Source organism: Panthera tigris, chromosome E3 (assembly GCF_018350195.1).
Source record: "Panthera tigris isolate Pti1 chromosome E3, P.tigris_Pti1_mat1.1, whole genome shotgun sequence".
Taxonomy (NCBI): Eukaryota; Metazoa; Chordata; class Mammalia; order Carnivora; family Felidae; genus Panthera; species Panthera tigris.
In genome coordinates this window covers 24,551,143-24,573,294 of record NC_056675.1, presented here as the reverse complement: position 1 = coordinate 24,573,294, position 22,152 = coordinate 24,551,143, and the positions used below count along the sequence as shown (strand labels likewise).

General features: G+C 37.0%; 1 protein-coding gene across 9 annotated transcripts in view; it reads left to right on the top strand.

The window, feature by feature from the left end:
- Window positions 1–22,152, top strand: part of LOC102957398 (phospholipid-transporting ATPase ABCA3-like) — a 182,212-nt gene that overhangs the window by 10,224 nt on the left and 149,836 nt on the right. For 7 of the 9 annotated variants that reach the window (XR_006212428.1, XM_042971606.1, XM_042971605.1 and 4 more), the window contains exons 2-7: window positions 36–158; window positions 894–962; window positions 1,313–1,577; window positions 6,420–6,547; window positions 8,342–8,489; window positions 14,272–14,531. Coding sequence is in view for 8 of the 9 variants with exons in the window: in XM_042971606.1 (XP_042827540.1) it covers window positions 903–962; window positions 1,313–1,577; window positions 6,420–6,547; window positions 8,342–8,489; window positions 14,272–14,531 (861 nt within the window). In the remaining variant the exon portion in view is untranslated. The remainder of the gene's footprint in view (window positions 1–35; window positions 159–893; window positions 963–1,312; window positions 1,578–6,419; window positions 6,548–8,341; window positions 8,490–14,271; window positions 14,532–22,152) is intronic. The other 2 variants (XM_042971608.1, XM_042971603.1) reach the window with 2 other exon arrangements.

The window sequence follows — 22,152 nt, the reverse complement described above, 5'->3', positions numbered from 1 at the left end:
CTTCAGAGAGGATTTATTTTTTTTTTTTGTTCTAGGTACCACAGGCATTTGCAATGTAGGATACCTTCATCTGGTATCAAGGATTAAAATTATTTGAAATTGTGCAGTCCCTGCACAGACCCTGGCCAGTTTCTTTCACATTCATCCTTATTTATAAGGTGAGGTCCTAAAATAATGTCTCCCCTTCCTGGCCCTGAATTGTAGCTCTCTCTCTGGTAACTCCAAGAATTTAAGTCAAGTGTTCAAGATCACACAGATAGTGGTAGAGCTGAGAACCAACCTAGATAGTCTGATTTCAGATCCTGGGTTATTTATAACCTATTGATAAAATAACTAATAAAAACCTTTCTTATGTTTCCCATTATACACCTAAGTGACTTAATATGTCACGTAATAGATGTTCAGCAAATATTCATTAAATATAAAAATGAATCTTCTCCTATTAGCAATGTTGTTAATAGAAGTACTTTCAGTCTTGCTACTTGTTGAGTGGCATTTTGGGCTTATAGCTATGATGTGATTTTCACATACCATTTTGTCTTTTTGCTGATGGTGATTATTTATTTTCTCTTGTATTGTTTCTTAATAATAATTGGGAAAGGTACTGGTCAAATTTACCTGGAAGCTTGCATCAATAACATACTGATCTTTGTTTTGTGCTTGAAGTTTTATACATATTAGAAACCTGGTAGATACTGAGTAGGGATTTAGGGTTCTCTAATATTTCAAGTGCTTCTCTATATTTTCTCTATATTTTATATTTCTCTATATATCTCTAATATTTCAGCTTCTCTAATATTTCAAGTGCTTATTGTTTCTTATTGTCCTCCTTTGAGTTTGATTAAAACATTAAACAATTCAAATCTAAGTAAAAATCTTTACTCCCTCCTTAGAATTGAAGAATGGATTTCTCATGGGTTTACCAATTTATGGCTCTTCTGTGGAAGAATTTTATTTTAAAGGTAAGTTGAGCTATCTATAGGAGTTTTGCAACAGCTAAGAGACCACAGTGTGAAAATTCTTACAGCCTGATCACTACATTTCAATTTATACTGTTAAATTTTTCTCAGTCCTACAGCTGGGGGTATCTCTTCCAAATGTGAAGGGTCCTCACAGAGTGAAATAATAGCAGAATGACATGGAGAATAGAGAAAACAGATAGTCCAGGAAACTATTGCTACTATAGAGTTCTTCTTTGCCATCTATATATCTTCTTTTAAGAAGTGTCTTTTAATAAAAAAGAATTAGGCATTTGCAGAGGTAATGGACTTACAGGACAATTAACATAATCTTTTTTTTTTCCATCTCCTAGAGGCGGCGATTGGTGGCGTTATTTGTGGAATTCACCCTGACGTTACTATTTGCTGGTACGCTTCTGTTAACACGCAAGATTTTGACTATAAAGAAGTATGGGCCTTTCAATTATTCTCTTCAGCCTATTGATAAGTTACCTGCATTTCTTGGAATGCCCATGATTTTTCCTGGTCCATGGGAACTGGCTTTTGTGCCTTCCAAAAGTGTTGTGGTGAAGAGTATTGTTGACCACGTGAAGAGGGATTTACACTATAATTTCACAGGTTAGAAATTAAGGTTTTTTGAAAAAATGTATTATTAAACTGGGTTTCAGTAAAGACACATATGTAATCTTTTAGCCAGGCATTGTTCTCCCAGCTAAAACATTATAGGATATATCCTCATAACCAGAGAGTACCCTCCTAGATATAATATTACAGACTTTGTTAAACTTGAGAGTTAAATTCATAAAAAAATATTTTCTCCTAGAACCCAAAACATAGTAATATTTAAAAATTAGATGATCAATTTATATTATTTTGGATTATTATCCAACTCTTTGATACTAAGTCGTCCTGGTTTCTGGTTGTGCTTCTTAAACCTGGGTAAGTATAACCCTGGAGGTATATGATGTGCACCAAAGGTACACACAGGCACAGCATAAGCATGAGCCCTCATTCTGGATGTGTGCTCTGTGGTCAGTTATTTCAAACATTGTTCATATAAAAATGTGCAAGTCATATATAGATGCTTTAGAGAAGACTTAAACTACATAGAATTATCTTAAAAGCCCCACAGTAAGCTTATCCCGCCTTCTCAACTCAATTTCTCTCCTTTTCCCCCAGAAAGAAACACTGTCAAAAGTTTGGTGAGCATACCTCTAGTGCCCCTTCCTTTTACATACATACATTTATTCACTAGTATATTTTTTCAGCCTTTTTTTGACTCTCAAGGGATTTGAGGGAACTTGAGACCAGATGCCATCTCAAAACATATCTTATTTAAAACATCAGTGAAGCAGAAGAATGCAAAATCCCCAATAAGCTTTGAAGTATATAATACAAATATCCCAATAAACGTAGTCTCTTAGAAGCTACTTTGGGTTACCCAGAATATTGCCTGATTTCCATTCTGATTTCATCTTTGATGCATGGGATTCTTAGAAATGTATTACTTTACTTAAAAACATTTGGAATTTGTTGTTCTCTTTCTCGTTTTTTTTCCCATTTCTATTTTAATTTCCTTGAATCAGAATATATTTGATTTCAGTTCTTTGAAATTTTGAGAATTGTTTATGCCCACTTTATGGTGTATTTTGAAAAATGTACCATGTACATTTGTAAAGACCATGTGTTTTGTGGGTTTTGCTTGTAGTGTTTTATAAATGCTACCCAGGCGAAGTTGTCAAGTTAGTTAATCATAATGCTTTTCAAATATGTATTCTTACTGGTTTTTGTCTGCTTATTCTGTCAGTTATTGACAGAGGTATTACATTTCCAGCTAGGTGTTGTTAGTATGAAATAGGTGTTTTATATATAAATATATAGATATAAAACATCTACTTTAACATTATATACAATGTTCAAATTTCTTTATGCTTATATGTCTTGAAACTATTAGCTCATGTGATCTCTCTGTTGAATTGTTTCTAAAAATATTTCTCTGTTCTGGAATTTCTGCTTGTCCTGTTTTTAATAGATTTCAGGTAACCAGAGAAGTGTTCTCTCTTTTTTAACTATATTAGCCATAGTTACTTTTAAAGTCCTTAACTGGAAAATTGTGGTATCTAGATTACTTGTATATATTTATTTCTCTTTAAGTCATCGAGTTCTGTTTTATAGCATATTTTGTATATTTTTATAAAATGACAGGTGTTGTGGATAAACATCAGAGGCTCCTGAGGGTTAACTTTTCTTCTGGTTGGTTGTTAGAGTACTGACAGAGTGACTTGATTCCATCAAAGTCTGGTTTAAGGCTTCATAAGGGCGGCTCTGTTTCAGTTTTGTCTTTACTCTTGCAGCATACCCTGTGTTCTAGGGCATGGCTCTTCTAGGGTGTCAGCTGGAAGCCTGGAGTATTTATGAAGGCTCCTCGACCTTAGTGGGGCTTGAACGCTAATATTCTCTATTTCATCAGCACTGTGTACCTGATGAAATCCCTGCTCAGCATTTTAGCCTGCCACCTGCTGTTATCTCCTTGGTTTCAAAGAGTCTTAGCCTATACATTCTCAGTTCAGGAGTTGGCTGCTGACTTCAGAGGAATTTACAAGCTGATTTTCACTTCTATGCTCTTCTCCTCTCTTTGCAAGTTTACCTCTCAAGTTCCAGCCATTTTGGCAGCCTGAGCTCTCCTCTCTTTTCTTCAGCTCAGTAAGTCTACAATTTTCTGCCAATGCGTTCAGGTAAAGTACCAGGGTGAATATGGCACTCACCCTATGCATTTCCCTTTTCCAAGGTTTGTAAGTCCATAATTATTCATTGCAGCATTATTTACAATCAACCAAGGTATAGAAGCAACCATAGTGTCCATCAGCAGATCAGTGCATAAGGAAAACGTGATTATTCCATCACAAAAAAGAAGGAGATCCTGTCTTGTAACAATATGTATTATATTTGGAGAACATTATGCTAAGTGAAAAAAGCCAGACACAGAAAGACAAATACTTTATAATCTCACTTATATGTGTTATCTAAAAATACTGAGCTCACAGAAACAGAGAGTAGAGTCGTGGTTTCTGGAGTTGGGGGTGGGTGGGGAAAATGGGGAGATTTTGGTCAGGGTGTATGAACTTTCAGTTATAAAGATGAATAAGTCCTGGAAATCTAATGTACATGGTGACTATAGTCAATAACACTATATAGTGTATATAAAATTTATTCCGGAAGTAGATCTTGCAGTGTTCTTCTCATAAAAGAGGATGGTGACTACAAAAGGTGATAGATGAGTTAATTAACCTGATTTTGGTAATCAATTCACAGTCTATGCATATATTAAAACATAATGTTATACCTTAAAATCCCATTATACAACCTACATATATACAATTTTATTTTGTCAGTAACACCTAAATCACTCTGGGCAGAAAATTTTTAAAATAAAGTAAGTGGTAACTGTGTCGTGGTGGAGATATTAATTAGCTTGATTGTTACAGTCATTTCACAGTGTATACATATATCACATTATCATGTTTTACAGCTTAAATACACAACTTTTATGTGTCATGTACTTCAATAAAGCTGGGGAAAAAATAAAGCCACCCCAGATAATAAATGAAAATAAATAATAAATAAATTTCCCTCCAGTTCTATTTTTGAGAAATCCACACAAACACATGTTTTAGCCTCATTAAGCACTCATAAATCTCTCACTTTCAGCGCACATGGGTGGCTCAGTAAGTTAACTCCTGAGGCTCAGGTCTTGATCTTGGGGTTTGTGATTTCGAGCCCAGTGTGGGGCTCTGTGCTGACAGCTTGGAGCCTGCAGCCTGCTTTGGATTCTGTGTCTGCCTCTCTCTCTCTCCCTCCCCCGTTCTCTCTCTCTCTCTCTCTCTCTCTCTAAAAAATAAAATAAACATTTAAAAAAATCTCTCACTATCTCCCTTTATCTCTCTTAGTCTTTTCACATACCCCTGCTTGAGCAGGTAACACCTTCCTTGAAGCCCAGATAAATTAATGAAAACAGACTGACAAACTGGTGGATCCCTCCTCAGTCCCTTACCACCTTGGCCAGGCAGTTACAAAGAATTGTGGCTATTCCCACAACATTCCATGGTTAAGGCAGATGGAAGGTTCCCTGGGACGTAAAGAATGCACAGGTGAGATGATGACAGTGATTAAGTTCAGATGCAGAAGCAGAGGCTACATGCCCCAAGTGTACCTGACTACCTGTTTGTATGCACTTCACCTTGTTCACAGTGTACTTTCAGGATAATATTCTGAAATTTCCAGCTGTGTTCCTATGTTTTGTTTTGTTTTGTTTTGCTTTGTTTAATTTGGTGGACTTTGTTTTTCCAGCTTTGATCATTTAAACTCTCTGAGGATTTTGTTTTGTCCTGCTCCTGGTCACCTTGCATGGGTGCAAACCTGATTCTAGTCCCTGACATCCTGCTTCCAGCTTTGGAATTTATATTCCAGCTGTGCCCACCTTGAGAAAAGTATGCACACTTGGCATTTCCAAACTACCAAAAATAATGATTATCACACATAATCACCTCCAATATTAAAATTGTGAAGTTGTTTCATTCTTCAACTTCTAAGTAGTTTTTATTCAGATATTAGAGATTCTCATCGTACACGACTTTGAATAGATTTCATGGATCAATTTTGTTATTTCCTTCTAAAATGAAAATTTCAAAACACTTTGGAAGTATCCCTCTTCCTTGCTTTATTTCAGTATGTACTTATTATAATGATTCATTATACTTTATTTTTTTTAATTATACTTTAAACTTGTGGTCAAACTTTTAAAACTCCTAAAGATTTTCATGCACTCCTAATATCCATTAGTTTGTTGTGCCGATGTTTGAACACTGTTTTAAATTTACTTTAAAAATATATATATTTACTTATTTTTTTTCAACGTTTTTTTTTTTTATTTATTTTTTTTGGGACAGAGAGAGACAGAGCATGAACGGGGGAGGGTCAGAGAGAGAGGAGACACAGAATCGGAAACAGGCTCCAGGCTCCGAGCCATCAGCCCAGAGCCTGACGCGGGGCTCGAACTCACGGACCGCGAGATCGTGACCTGGCTGAAGTCGGACGCTTAACCGACTGCGCCACCCAGGCGCCCCTATATTTACTTATTTTTGAGAGACAGCACAAGTATGGGAGGGAGAGAGAAAGAGGGAGACACAGAACCTGAAGTAGGCCCCAGGCTCTGAGCTGTCAGCACAGAGCCCGATGCGGGGCTTGAACTCACAAACCATGAGATCATGACCTAAGCCGACGTTGGACTCTTAACCGACTGAGCCACCCAGGTACCCCTGAGCAACAGTGTTTTAAAATTTATATGTTGATAATCTTTCATCCGTGTAAAGCATTTTTCCATCTTATAGATAGAAAAGGCACTCAGATACATTTGCCTGTATGTGGGCAACTCACACACTAGATTTATTTTTCTTTCTACAGTTCAAGGCTTTTCTTCAGAACGAGATTTTGAAGAGTATGTTAAACAAGAGAATAACTCTAAAAAAGTGTTGGTTGCTATTATTTTTGACCATGAATTCCAAAATAGTGATGATCCCCTACCACTTAAGGTAAGACGGTTTTATGTAGAAACTTCATAAGTGTGCTTCCAGTTTCTGAGGTTTAATGAAGTAGAGGCATAATTATTTCATTTATTAAGTGGGGGGACTGCAACTTACCCAAGATCATACTGCTTGTACATAGTTGAGCAGGGATTTAAATCCAAATCTAACTAATTTCTGTGTATGTGCATTTATTTAGCCAGAGCTTTATGTTGGTGGGGAAAGAATTAAATTTACCATGTACTAGATTTTCTCCTTATAAATCAGAATCATAGGAGACATTGACCACCAAGGATATTACCTTTCCCACTGTATCTGATACAGCTCTTTCCCAGCTCTGTACATGATGGTGAAGTGAATGCAGATTTCCCAGCTCAAAAGACCTGAGGGGTTAAAAGCAGCTGCATCTTCACCAGCATGGAACACAGCATGAAAATGTCCCTCTTTCTCTTGTTTGACTCTCATAGTTTTTCACCAGAATCTAAATCTAGAAAACAGTGCCAAGGTTTAGCCAAGTGGAATCAGAATTAGGACATAGGCAGACTCTGAGGAAGGTTCTGATAACAACCTCCAAGAAGGAGAGACAAGGACTGTGCTTTGAACTTGGTGTCCTTGGTGTTGAAGGAAATAATCAAAATATAGTATAGATGTACGCATGGAGCTATAATTCTGCATTTAAGATAACTGCTGGTTCTCAATGGAAGGAAAAAGTAAGGAAAACCGCTGGGTTGTAAGTAGAGTTGGAGGTATGTTTTCATTCTTTTCCCTCACTCTTTCACTCCTTTCACGTATGTAAAATACCCTCAAGTTACTAATTTGGTATGAGCTGGTGCTGATGTAGGCTCATCAGTGTATATACAGACTGGTTAGAATGTTTTTGGTACAGTTTCAAACTTCACCTGTTTTTCCTTGGACAATCTCCCCACTGTCCCTGCCACTTGGCTCACTCTCTTACCTTTAACATTGCTACTGTGACTTGCTGTACAGTCTCTCCTAACCATACCTACCTCTGTCCTCCTCCATACTCCCATAAATGCTCCTTACATGTTACTATCATTGAATTTGCTGTAAAGTAAATATATATGTTGTCTCAACTAGAATTTGAGCTCCTTGAGGAATAGGTTCTATGTCTTAGTCCTTGAACGTGCAGTAAGTGTCTGAAGCTCTCGGCTTGACAACTGAGTATATTAATATTTACCTAGATTTATGACATCGGCCTGCTCCTCCTGATGTTACTGATTTCTCTGGTCTGACCCTTGACTCTAGGCAACTGCTGGACCATTTTCTGTCTCGTAAAGCTACTTAGACCCAGCATGCTCTACCTTGAGGTTTATTTAGTTCTCTAGAATTAGTATTACCTTTTCATTTAATAATGAAATTATGCAGTATTCCACATTTATATTTTATCACATTTCTCCTCTGTCCTCATGTGGGATTCTTTCTTATGTTACAATCACTTTTAGGGGAGGAAGGGATTTTCCTCTCAAAACACTTGGCTGATGTAATGGGAAGAGAAATTAGCAGCATCTTTTGGTGTGTTTCATTTCAGTATGCATGCCAGCTGTCTATTTTGGGAAAAAGACATTGGCACTGGTGTGCAAGTTGCCACCGTGTTTGTTTACCGCAAACCCACAATAGCCATATGACAAGTCTGCTCCACTGCCTAACGTTCGGAATCCACTTAGTGCTCAACAGTCTGCCTCAGAATCACACACATGCGATTTTTCTTTAACTTCCTTTTGTTTCTCATTCTTCCTTAATTATCTTTTGTTTACAGGTATCATTTCTTTTTGTTCGCTGTAGGTAAAATATTATCTGCGTTTTAGTAGTTTTCAGAGGAACAAGTATGTGAGTTTTGTCCGAACAGAAGGCTGGGAAACAGGTGTTCTCTTTCCAACTTTTCCTTCTTTGGGACCCAGAAGTGAACGTAGTTCCCATGGGGGGAGTCCTGGTAAGCAGATCTTTAATCATACTTATTTTTATATCCTAGTCATATAAGTCATATAAGTAAGGCTCTTAAGGCATCACATGTTTATACCTGTATTTCTTTAACCTTGTGATGAAAATTGTTAATTTTTAACTTACTGTGCTGGTGATTTCTTCTTTTTTTTTTAAATTTAAATTCAAATTAGTTAACATACAGTGTAGTCTTGGTTTCAGGAGTAGAATCTTGTGATTCCTCTCTTACATATGGCACCCAGTGGTCATTCCTAAAGGTGCCCTCCTTAATGCCCATCACCCATTTAACCCATCCCCCCATCTACTTCCCTCCAGCAACCCAGTTTGTTCTCTGCGTTTAAGAGTCTTTAATAGTTTGCCTCTCTCTCTGTTTTTATCTTTTTTCCCTTCCCTTCCCCCATGTTCATCTGTTGTGTTTCTTAAATTCTACTGGTGATTTCTTTATTTAAAATTTTCAGTGTCCAAAAACCTATATAAAACTTCTATATATTGGAACAATGTATTTTTATCTTTTCCTGGTCATTATATATCCTTATTTTTTCATGTAGGTTCACTTGTGAAATTTGGATTTTAATGACTTTAACATACATGTTCCTGGGTACTGACACGGTCTGATCCATTATAACTGTATGCTGCTCTGTTGGGTTGATAAACAGTTTCTAATATAGTTCTATTAATTTAAAATATATTATACAAACTACCATTAAAACATCTTTAAGTGGGGCTTTGTTTTTATTAACAATAATGCACATTTACCTTGAGGAAATTATCCCACAAGAAAAACAAGCTATAACCAATTCACCATAATTCATAAAAATTTGAAATAACCTGCATCTTAAATATGGTAAGTGAATAACAAAAGTATAAAATTTAATTTTACTGAACATTGTACAGTCATTTAAAATAGCCATCATTAAATCTTCTGAAAAAGCAGAGTTCAGAACTGTATTTTGAAATGATAACTGTGTAAACTGCATATTTATCAGCACAAAGCTGGGACAAATTTCCAAATATGAAAACTTTTACTCTGTTAGGTGGTAGGATTGTTTTGCATGTTATTATTTTCTTTATTTCTTTATTTTCTTTATTATTTTGTTATTATTTTCTTTAATAAATATTTTAAACTTTTTCCCATCATAAAATTTAACAAGCAATCTTATGTCTTTTCTACCATACATACTGCATGCATTATGAACTTCGCCTGGGGTATGATTTTATAAGGGTTAGTTGGATAATGCTAAGGGTTGCCAGGGGTATGTAAATGCACTGCAGAAGGGAGGCCACACAAGCTGATACAGCCCTTCTGGGGAGCGGTCTGGCCGTGGCAGCTGTATTAGCTCACTTAGGCTGCTGTAACAAAATACATACCACATATTGGGCAGCTTATAAACAACAGAAATTTCTTGCTCACAGTTCTGGAGGCTGTGAAGTTCAAGATGAAGGCTCCAGCATGGTCATGTTCTAGTGAGGGGCCCCCTTCCTAAGTTTCTCACTTGTGCTTTCTCACTATGTCCTCAGTTGGTGGAAAGGACTACGGAGATCTCTGGAGCCTCTTTTATAAGGCACTAATCCCACTTATGAGGGCTGCACTGTCATGATTAAAACACATCTCACAGATCCCACCTTCTAATACCATCACCCTTAGGGGTTAGGATTTCTACATATGGATTTGGGGAGACGTGAACATTCACACCATAGTAGTAGCCAAATTAATAATATGTTCCTGGGTAGAAACCCTAAGAAACTCTTTTTAATGATCCATAGAGAGTTCCTGGCACTGCTGGTTGTAGTGGCAAGGAATAGGAGGCAATCTGTAAGTTAAGTTGAGGCCCAGGTTCAGCCCAACTCAGCTGAACTCTTGGAATTTAAATGGTCAGCTCCTTCCTCTAGCTGTATGACAAAGGAAAGAGCTAGCATCTTTAAGAAAACAGAACAAATGATTATACACTTTAGTGTCCACTCTTCCTTTAATCACAATTTCTGGCATGAGATCCAAAATTATAGGACATGCAAAGAAGCAGGAAAATGTTACCTAAAATTAAAAGAAAAAAAGAGTCATTATAAATAAGTGAACTGAGAAGCTAGATATTGGAATTAGTAGCCAAAGAATTTAAAATAATTTTATGAGTACTTTGATGTCATGTTGGTAGCAAATATTCCCTGATACAATTTGATGAAGAGGCCACTTTCCCTCTGTGGTATCTTTCTCTGAAACTTTTAATTCTAGTCTATTAGTAAAAAAAAATCATGCAAACCCAAATTGTAGATAATTCTCCAAAATACATGCCCAGTATTCTTGAAAACTCTCAAGGTTTTAAAAAACAAGAAAGGATGATAAAGTTTCATAGATCAAAGGAGACTATGGAGACATGACACCTAAATACAATGTAGTATCTTGGATGGGGGTTCTGCAACAGAAAAAAAATGACATTGGTGAGAAACTGGTGAATCCAAAGTTTGTATAAATTAGAAATTGTATTGTGCCATTGTCAATTTCTTAGTTATGACAGATTTACCATGATAGTATAAGATAGGATATTTGGGAAGGTGGGTGCAGTGTGTAAGCAATATTTCTCAATCTTTTTTTCATCATTGCCCTTCTAGAGAATCATTTTGGATATTTTCTCCCTACGTGTTCTCATGAAATTTTAATACTACAGGTACACTACAGATCTGCTCTGTGTGCTGTGGTCTAATTGAAGTTGTATAACCCTCTGTTGAGAATGCATGGTATATGGGACTGTCTATATTATTTTTGCAACTTTTCTGTAAGACTACATTTTTTCCCAAAATATAGAGGTATATTTTAAAAACTCTCCAAATCAAAGTAGCAATACAAGTGAAGTTTCTGGCCGCCCCCCCCCGCCCCCCCCCCCCCCCAGGTGGCTCTGTTAAGCATCTAACTCTTGATTTTGGCTCAGGTCATGATCTCATGGTGGTGAGATCCATCCCTGCTTTGAGCCCCACTTTGGGCTCCACGCTGGGCATGGAGACTGCTTTGAAATTCTTTCTCTCTCCCTCTGCCCCTCCCCTGCTTGTGCACTCATGTGCATGCATGCTGTCTCTCCCTCTTTCTAAAACAAAACAAAACAAAAACAGTGAAGTTTCTGAATCTGATCAAGTACATGTGTAGAAATTTGTTATCTTCCTAGTGAAATATTGAACATTTCTCCCCTAGTAATCAGGAATAAAGTAAAGTTGTTTGCTCTCATCAGTTCTATTCAGCATATTACTGGATGTCCTAGCTTGTATTAGAAAAAGGAAATGAAATAAAAGGTATAGATTTTGGAAAGGAAAGAGTGAAATTACCTTTGTTTGAAGTTGACAGAATCACGTGTGCAGGAAATTCTGAAGAGATCCACAAAAAAGTATTACATACAATGTATTAATTTAGCAAATACCCAAGATAGAAAGCCAGTCTACAAAAATAAATTATAAATCTACACCAGAAATAAGAAAACATTTCTGAGAGATAATTTAAACACCTAAACAAATGATATCTAAATCTCATTGGTTGGATGACTCAAAATTGTTAGGATGTAGATTCTCCCTAAATTGATTTATGATAGCAATATAGTGACAGTCACAATCCCAGCAGTCTTTTTTGAAAAAATTGGCAAGCTATCCTAAAATTTATAAGGAAATGCAAAGGGTCTAGCTTATTAAAAAAAAATCTTGGAAAGGAATGCCAGTGTTAAAGAACATTTAAGACTTAGTACAAATGTACATAATTAAGACAAAACTGTATAGGTTTAAGGATGAAGAAATACACTAATAGAAAGAATGAGGTATCTGGAAATAGGCATTTGATTTTCCACAAAGATGCCAATATAATTCACTGGGGAAATGAAATCTTTTGAACAAATTGTGATGGAATAACATGGCATTTATATGGAAAGAATGAATCTTGATCACTAACTCATATCTACACAAAATTAGTTAATTAACGAGATAATCATAAACCTAAATGCAAAAGCTAAAATCATAAATCTTCCACAACAAAATTTATGAGAATATCTTCATGAATTTGGGGCTAGCAATGATTCATTAAGACAGAAAAAGTATTACCATAAAAGGGGAAAAAATGGATAAATTGACTTCATTAAAATTAAATACTTCTGCTTATGTGAAAGACACTATTAAAAATAGTAAGGCGGGGCACCTGGGTGGCTCAGTTGGTTGGGCGTCCGACTGCAGGTCAGGTCATGTTCTCACGGTTAGTGGTTCTAGCCCCGTGTGGGCCTCTGTGCTGACAGCTCAGAGCCTGCAGCCTGCTTCTGATTCTGTGTCTCCCTCTCTCTGGCCCTCCCCCACTCACACTCTGTCTCACTCTCTCTCTCAAAACTAAATAAACATTAGAAAAAAAATAGTAAGGCAAGGGGTGCCTGGGTGGCTCAATTGGTTAAGCGTCCAACTCTTCATTTTGGCTCAGGTCATGATCTCACAGTTGGTGAGTTCAGCCCCGCATTGGGCTCTGCACTCGCTGCACAGAGCCTGCTTCAGATTCTCTGTCTCCCCCTTTCTGCCCCTCCCCTGCTCGCTCTCTCTCTCTCAAAAAAAAAAAATGAACATTAAAAAAATATATAGTAAGGAAAGATCCAGAGGGGAGAAAATGTTACACATATTCACATTCAAAATCTATAAAGAATTTGTATAGATTAATAGAAAAATCAGTTTCAGATGTCACAGCATTGCCAAATTTTAATAAGTTTTTTAAGTGTTTGCTCATTTTCATACTAAAGTTATATGACGGCAAGAAGCTTTTGCATACTACCACAGATCTAAAGACCACACTGAGTATTACTGCCTTAGTGGATATCAGCTCACAGTATGAACTACACTTAATTTTTCAAATGTCAAGAGTACTGAATTAAAATCTATACCTATACAGTAATTCTCATTCAGTTGATTGAAATTTCAGAAAGCAGTTCTGTAATTTCATACAATATTTACTTTCTGGGAAGCTGGGAATTAGGATCCTTTTATTATTTTTTAATTTTTTTTTTTTGGAGAGAGTGTGTGTGAGCATATGAGTGAGCAAGCAGGGCAGAGGCAGAGAGAGATGGGGGGGGGAGAGAGAGAGAGAGAGAGAGAGAGAGAGAGAGAATCCAAGTAGGCTCTACACTGTCAGCGTCGAGCTCAACATGGGGCTTGAACCCACAAACGTGAGATCATGACCTGAGCCAAAATCAAGAGTTGAATGCTTAACCCATCGAACCGCCCAGGCACCTCAGGATCCTTTTAAAAAGAATCTTTAAAAAAACAAATGAATAAACAAAAAGCAAAATCAGACCTATAAACACAGAGAACAAACTGATGGTTGCCAGAGGAGGGAGGGATAGGAAAAATGGGTGAAGGGGAATGGGAGATACAGGCTTCCATTTAAGGAGTAAATAGGTCATGAGAATAAAGGCACAATATAAGGAGTATAGTGAATTGTAGTGTAATAGCATTTTATGGTGACAGATAGTATCTGCACTTGTAAGCATAGCATAACGTATAAACTTGTCAAATCACTATGTTGTAGACCTGAAACCAATGTAACATTGTGTGTCAACCATATTCGTATTTTTTAAATAATAAAAAGTATTTATTATCTGTTTGTGTGGGGAAACCATAATAGCTGCTCTGGGAAATTTAAGACTATAACAAGGGCCTCTTTACAATAATTAACTTTGTTGTTTGTCTTTGACATAGTTCAGTTACCTTTTTCTTTGTTCAGCTCAGCTGTTACTTGTTCTGTTGTACTTAGCAATCCTTGTTTTCTCACTTAGGGTACATCACTGAAGGGTTCCTGGCTATGCAGCATGCCGTGGATATTGCCATCATGAAATACTATAATCACAAGGCTACACAAAAGCTATTCCGAGAAGTCGCTGTATTTGTTCAGAGATTTCCATATCCAGCATATTCTCATGATTACTTCTATACCTTTTTTGGTATTTTCATCCCTTTAGTAATCTTATTTATCTTCTCTATGAATCATCTTACCCTCGTTCAGGCTATTGTGTGGGAAAAGGAAAACCGATTGAAGGTAACTTTCCTTTTCTTGTGGTAGATAGAATTTCTGTAGAAAAAGTTGGGTTTGTAGCATAAATTTTTGTGGAGGGTTGGATTATTTCTGACCACTCAGCACTGGTGGATGGTTATGTTTTGGTAGCAACCGAAAGTGAACACTTACTTCTCTTCGCAGTTTTCTAGAATTTTTTTTTATTGGAATTATTGGATTGGTCTTTAGTTTTAGTTCCAGAAGATAATTACAGATAGAATTTAAATGCCAAATGCTCTAAATCTCTCTGGAATAAGGTGAGTTACAAAGAAATAATCAACTGGGCTGTGGAATTGTCTTGATGAATTCGGATACAATTAAATGTCAAGATTCTGTGATTCTGTGATTAGTTTTTCCATTTTCTGATATCTGAATTTTTTTTTCTAAATGACCTCTCATAGTTCCCTTCAGAATTTCTGTTTCTTGGTCAGAGAGCATGTTGTGTTATGGCCACATGCTTTGCAGTTCAAACTCTAGTCATTTAGCCAATAATGTGTGTAATATATATAATGTAAATATATAAAATACATAATATAAAATAATTTTATACAATATATAAATGTATAATATAAATATAGAGGGTGAGATGACTTATATAACTTATATGTATATATACACACACACACACATGCATACACATATACATACACATATGATTGATTTATTGCCTAATTTGTTTCAGGAACTGATAAATCATAGATATAAATCCTATCTCTGTTGTTTATTAACTGTGACATGTCATATAACTTTTCTAGCCTTTTTTCTCAGATATAAATTGAGTAAAACTAATTTGCAGGACTGTCATGATATTCAACTAGATATTGTGTGAAAAATTATCACTATCTAGTCACCTGAACCCGCTGTTTTGAGGCATAAAGGAGGAAATGCATGTTGAGTGTTTGATAGATTGCCAGGCGCATAGTTGAATACTCAGTAGCTGTTAGATGTGACTGTTCACATCGGCCATCTCCATGTCACTTATCTCCTTGTGTAATCTTGAATCATATCATTTTCTCTCTTTCCTTTCTTAGTGGCCACAACACTTCATGTATCAGGCTCATGTTGTTTCTCCCCATCCAGCTCTTCTCACTCAGGGCTCTTGTCACACATCTCCTTATCCATCCATCAAACGAATGGCTTTTTTTGAAACTTCCTTTATGTTTATGTTTCCTCTGACTGTAATGCTTACCTCTTTCTTTTCTGGTTGGTGTACACACAGTTAACTTACTTGTCCCAAATGTTGTGCTGCTATCTCCTTGTTGATGGTCTCTTTTTAATTCTCAATTATAATTTAAAGTTTTTTCTTTGAGTCCCCAGAACATGGTACATAAATGTCAACATTGTGACTGATTTATATTTCATTTTTTAAAAATTTTCATTGAAGTATAACATACAAACAAAAAAATACACAAGTCCTAAGTGTATGTGTTTTAATCCCTTCAGGCTACTATAACAAAAATATCAAACAGTATACCTTATAAGCAATAGAAATTTACTTCTCTCATTTCCGGAGCCGGGAAAGTCCAAGATCAATGTGCCAGCAGATTCAGAATGTCTGATGAGAACCCACTCTGTGGTTCTGGTTCATAGATGGCACCTCATCACTGTCTCCTCCTGTGACAGAAGGAATGCAAGCTCTCCAGGGTCTGCTTTATAATGGCACTATTCTGATGCATGAGGGCTCATCCCTCATCACCTAATCATTTCTCAATGGCCCCACCTCAAAGTGCCCTTAGATGGGGCCTAGGTTTTGGTGTTTTTTTTTTTTTTTTAATACGAAATTTATTGTCAAACTGGTTTCTTTTTTTGTTTATTTTGGAAAAAAATTGGTAGGTGTGTTTATTTTTTTAATATGAAATTTATTGTCAAATTGGTTTCCATACAACACCCAGTGCTCATCCCAACAGGTGCCCTCCTCAATGCCCATCACCCACTTTCCCCTCCCTCCCACCCCCCATCAACCCTCAGTTTATTCTCAGTTTTTAAGAGTCTCTTATGGTTTGCCTCCTTCCCTCTCTCTAACTTTTTTTCCCCTTTCCCTTCTCCATGGTCCTCTGTTAAGTTTCTCAGGATCCACCTTAAAGTGAAAACATAAGGTATCTGTCTTTCTCTGTATGACTTATTTCACTTAGCGTAACACTCTCCAGTTCCATCCATGCTGCTACAAAAGGCCAGATTTCATTCTTTCTCACTGTCACGTATATTCCATTGTGTATATAAACCATAATTTCTTAATTCCATTTATCAGTTGATGGACATTTAGGCTCATTCCATAATTTGGCTATTTTTGAAAGTGCTGCTATAAACATTGGGGTACAAGTGCCCCTATGCATCAGCACTCCTATATCCCTTGGGTAAATTCCTAGGAGTGCTGTTGCTGGGTCATACGGTAGATCTATTTTTAATGTTTTGAGGAACCTTCACACTGTTTTCCAGAGTGGCTGCACTGGTTTGCATTCCCACCAACAGTGCAAGAGGGTTCCCGTTTCTCCACATCCTCGCCAGCATCTATAGTCTGATTTGTTCATTTTGGCCACTCTGACTGGCGTGAGGTGATACCTGAGTATGGTTTTGATTTGTATTTCCCTGATGAGGAGTGACATTGAACATCTTTTCATGTGCCTCTTGGCCATCTGGATGTCTTCTTTAGAGAAGTGTCTATTCATGTTGTCTGCCCATTTCTTCACTAGGTTATTTGTTTTTTGGGTGTGGAGTTTGGTGAGTTATTTATGGATTTTGGATACTAGCCCTTTGTCTGATATGTCGTTTGCAAATATCTTTTCCCATTCCATTGGTTGCCTTTTAGTTTTGTTGATTGTTTCCTTTGCAGTGCAGAAGCTTTTCATCTTCATGAGGTCCCAATCGTTCACTTTTGCTTTTAATTCCCTTGCCTTTGGAGACGTAGCATTTGACAAAATTCAGCATCCTTCCTTAATAAAAACCCTCGAGAAAGTCGGGATAGAAGGAACATACTTAAACATCATAAAAGCTATTTATGAAAAGCCCACAGCTAATAATCATCCTCAATGGAGAATAACTGAGAGCTTTCCCCCTGAGATCAGAAACATGACAGGGATGTCCACTCTTACCACGTTGTTTAACATAGTATTGGAAGTTCTAGCATCAGCAATCAGACAACAAAAGGAAATCAAGGCATCAAAATTGGCAAAGATGAAGTCAAGCTTTCACTTTTTCCAGGTGACATGATACTATACATGGAAAACCCAATAGACTCCACCGAAAGTCTACTAGAACTGATACATGAATTCAGCAAAGTTGCAAGGTACAAAATTAATGTACAGATATCAGTTGCATTCTTATACACTAATAATGAAGCAACAGAAAGACAAATAAAGAAACTGATCCCATTCACAATTGCACCAAGAAGCATAAAATACCTAGGAATAAACCTAACCAAAGATGTAAAAGATCTGTATGCTGAAAACTATAGAAAGTTTATGAAGGAAATTGAAGAAGATATAGAGAAATGGAAAAACATTCCATGCTCATGGATTGGAAAAATAAATACTGTGAAAATGTCAATGGTACCCAAAGAAATTAACACATTCAATGGAATCCCAATCAAAATTGTGCCAACATTCTTCTCGAAGCTATAACAAGCAATCGTAAAATTTGTATGGAACCACAAAAGGCCCCGAAGAGCCAAAGTAATTTTTTTTAATATACGAAATTTATTGTCAAATTGGTTTCCATGCCACACCCAGTGCTAATCCCAAAAGATACCCTCTTCAGTGCTCATCACCTACCCTTCCTTCCCTCCCACCCCCCCATCAACCCTCAGTTCTCACTTTTTAAGAGTCTCGTGCTTTGGCTCTCTCCCACTCTAACCTCTTTTTTTTTTTTCCTTCCCCTCCCCCATGGGTTTCTTTGAAGGTTCTCAGCATCCACATAAGAGTGAAAACATATGGTGTCTGTCTTTCTCTGTATGGCTTATTTCACTTAGCATCACACTCTCCAGTTCCATCCACGTTGCTACAAAGGGCCATATTTCATTCTTTCTCATTGCCACATAGTACTCCATTGTGTATATAAACCACAATTTCTTTATCCATTCATCAGTTGATGGACATTTAGGCTTTTTCCACAATTTGGCTATTGTTGAGAGTGCTGCTATAAACATTGGGGTACAAGTGCCCGTATGCACCAGTACTCCTGTATCCCTTGGGTAAATTCCTAGCAGTGCTACTGCTGGGTCATAGGATAGGTCTATTTTTAATTTTTTGAGGAACCTCACACTGTTTTCCAGAGTGGCGGCACCAATTTGCATTCCCACCAACAGTGCAAGAGGGTTCCCATTTCTCCACATCCTCTCCAGCATCTATAGTCTCCTGATTTGTTCATTTTGGCCACTCTGACTGGCGTGAGATGATACCTGAGTGTGGTTTTGATTTGTATTTCCCTGATGAGGAGCGACGTTGAGCATCTTTTCATGTGCCTGTTGGCCATCCGGATGTCTTCTTTAGAGAAGTGTCTATTCATGTTGTCTTCCCATTTCTTCACTGGATTATTTGTTTTTTGGGTGTGGAGTTTGGTGATTTCTTTATAGATGTTGGATACTAGCCCTTTGTCCGATATGTCATTTGCAAATATCTTTTCCCATTCCGTTGGTTGCCTTTTAGTTTTGTTGGTTGTTTCCTTTGCATTGCAGAAGGTTTTTATCTTCATGAGATCCCAGTAGTTCATTTTTGCTTTTAATTCCCTTGACTTTGGGGATGTGTCAAGTAAGAAATTGCTACGGCTGAGGTCAGAGAGGTCTTTTCCTGCTTTCTCCTCTAGGGTTTTGATGGTTTCCTGTCTCACAGTCAGGTCCTTTATCCATTTTGAGTTTATTTTTGTGAATGGTTTGAGAAAGTGGTCTAGTTTCAACCTTCTGCATGTTGCTGTCCAATTCTCCCAGCACCAATTGTTAAAGAGACTGTCTTTTTTCCACTGGATGTTCTTTCCTGCTTTGTCAAAGATGAGTTGGCCATACTTTTGTGGGTCTAGTTCTAGGGTTTCTATTCTATTCCATTGGTCTATGTGTCTGTTTTTATGCCAATACTATGCTGTCTTGATGATTACAGCTTTGTAGTAGAGGCTAAAGTCTGGGATTGTGATGTCTCCTGCTTTGGTCTTCTTCAAAATTACCTTGGCTATTCGGGGCCTTTTGTGTTTCCATATGAATTTTAGGATTGCTTGTTCTAGTTTCGAGAAGAATGCTGGTGCAATTTTGATTGGGATTGCATTGAATGTGTAGATTGCTTTGGGTAGTATTGACATTTTAACAATATTTATTCTTCCAACCCATGAGCAGGGAATGTTTTTCCATTTCTTTATATCTTCTTCAATTTTCTTCCCAAGCTTTCTATAGTTTTCAGCATACAGATCTTTTACATCTTTGGTTAGGTTTATCCCTAGGTATTTTATGCTTCTTGGTGCGATTGTGAATGGGATCAGTTTCTTTATTTGTCTTTCTGTTGCTTCATTGTTAGTGTATAAGGATGCAACTGACTTCTGTACATTGATTTTGTATCCTGCGACTTTGCTGAATTCATGTATCAGTTCTAGCAGACTTTTGGTGGAGTCTATCAGATTTTCCATGTATATTATCATGTCATTTGCAAAAAGTGAAAGCTTGACTTCATCTTTGCCAATTTTGATGCCTTTGATTTCCTTTTGTTGTCTGATTGCTGATGCTAGCACTTCCATCACTATGTACACAGCAGCGGTGAGAGTGGACATCCCTGTCGTGTTTCTGATCTCAGGAGGAAGCTCTCAGTGTTTCCCCATTGAGGATGATATTAGCTGTGGGCTTTTCATAATTGGCTTTCATGATGTTTCAGTATGTTCCTTCTATCCCGACTTTCTGAAGGGTTTTTATTAAGAAAGATGCTGAATTTTGTCAAATGCTTTTTCTGCATCGATTGACAGGATCATATGGTTCTTATCTTTTCTTTTATTAATGTGATATATCACATTGATTGATTTGCGAATGTTGAACCAGCCCTGCATCCCAGGAATGAATCCCACTTGATCATGGTGAATAATTCTTTTTATATGCTGTTGAATTCGATTTGCTGGTATCATATTGAGAATTTTTGCATCCATATTCATCAGGGATATTGGCCTGTAGTTCTCTTTTTTTAGTGGGTCTCTCTCTGGTTTAGGAATCAAAGTAATACTGGCTTCATAGAATGATTCTGGAAGTTTTCCTTCCCTTTCTGTTTTTTGGAATAGCTTGAGAAGGATAGGTATTATCTCTGCTTTCAACGTCTGGTAGAACTCCCCTGGGAAGCCATCTGTTCCTGGACTCTTATTTCTTGGGAGATTTTTGATAACTGATTCAATTTCTTCGCTGGATATGGGTCTGTTCAAGCTTTCTATTTCCTCCTGATTGAGTTTTGGAAGTGTGTGGGTGTTTAGGAATTTGTCCATTTCTTCCAGGTTGTCCAGTTTGTTGGCATATAATTTTTCCTAGTATTCCCTGATAATTGCTTGTATTTCTGAGGGATTGGTTGTACTAATTCCATTTTCATTCCTGATTTTATCTATTTGGGTCATCTCCCTTTTCTTTTTGACAAGCCTGGCTAGAGGTTTATCAATTTTGTTTATTTTTTCAAAAAACCAACTCTTGGTTTCATTGATCTGCTCTACAGTTTTTTAGATTCTATATTGTTTATTTCTGCTCTGATCTTTATTGTTTCTCTTCTTCTGCTGGGTGTAGGCTGTCTTTGCTGTTCTGCTTCTATTTCCTTTAGGTGTGCTGTTAGATTTTGTATTTGGGATTTTTCTTGTTTCTTGAGATAGGCCTGGATTGCAATGTATTTTCCTCTCAGGACTGCCTTCCCTGCATCCCAAAGCATTTGGATTGTTGTATTTTCATTTTCGTTTGTTTCCATATATTTTTTTAATTTCTTCTCTAATTGTCTGATTGGCCCATTGATTCTTTAGTAGGGTGTTCTTTAACCTCCATGCTTTTGGAGGTTTTCCAGACTTTTTCCTGTGGTTGATTTCAAGCTTCATTGCATTGTGGTCTGAAAGTATGCATGGTATGATCTCAATTCTTGTATACTTATGAAGGGCTGTTTTGTGACCCAGTATGTGATCTATCTTGGAGAAGGTTCTATGTGCACTCAATAAGAAAGCATATTCTGTTGCTTTGGGATGCAGAGTTCTAAATATATCTGTCAAGTCCATCTGATCCAATGTATCATTCAGGGCCCTTGTTTCTTTATTGACCGCATGTTTAAATAATCTACCCATTGTCGTCAGTGGGGTATTAAAGTCCCCTGCAATTACCACATTCTTGTCAATAACATTGCTTATGTTTGTGGTGAATTGTTTTATATATTTGGGGGCTCCCCTATTTGGAACATAGACATTTATAATTGTTAGTTCTTCTTTATGGATAGACCCTGTAATTATTGTATAATGCCCTTCTTCATCTCTTGTTACAGCCTTTAATTTAAAGTCTAGTTTGTCTGATATAAGTATGGCTACTCCAGCCTCTTTTGACTTCCAGTAGCATGATAAGTAGTTCTCCATCCCCTCACTTTCAATCTGAAAGTGTCCTCAGGACTAAAATGAGTCTCTTGTAGACAGCAAA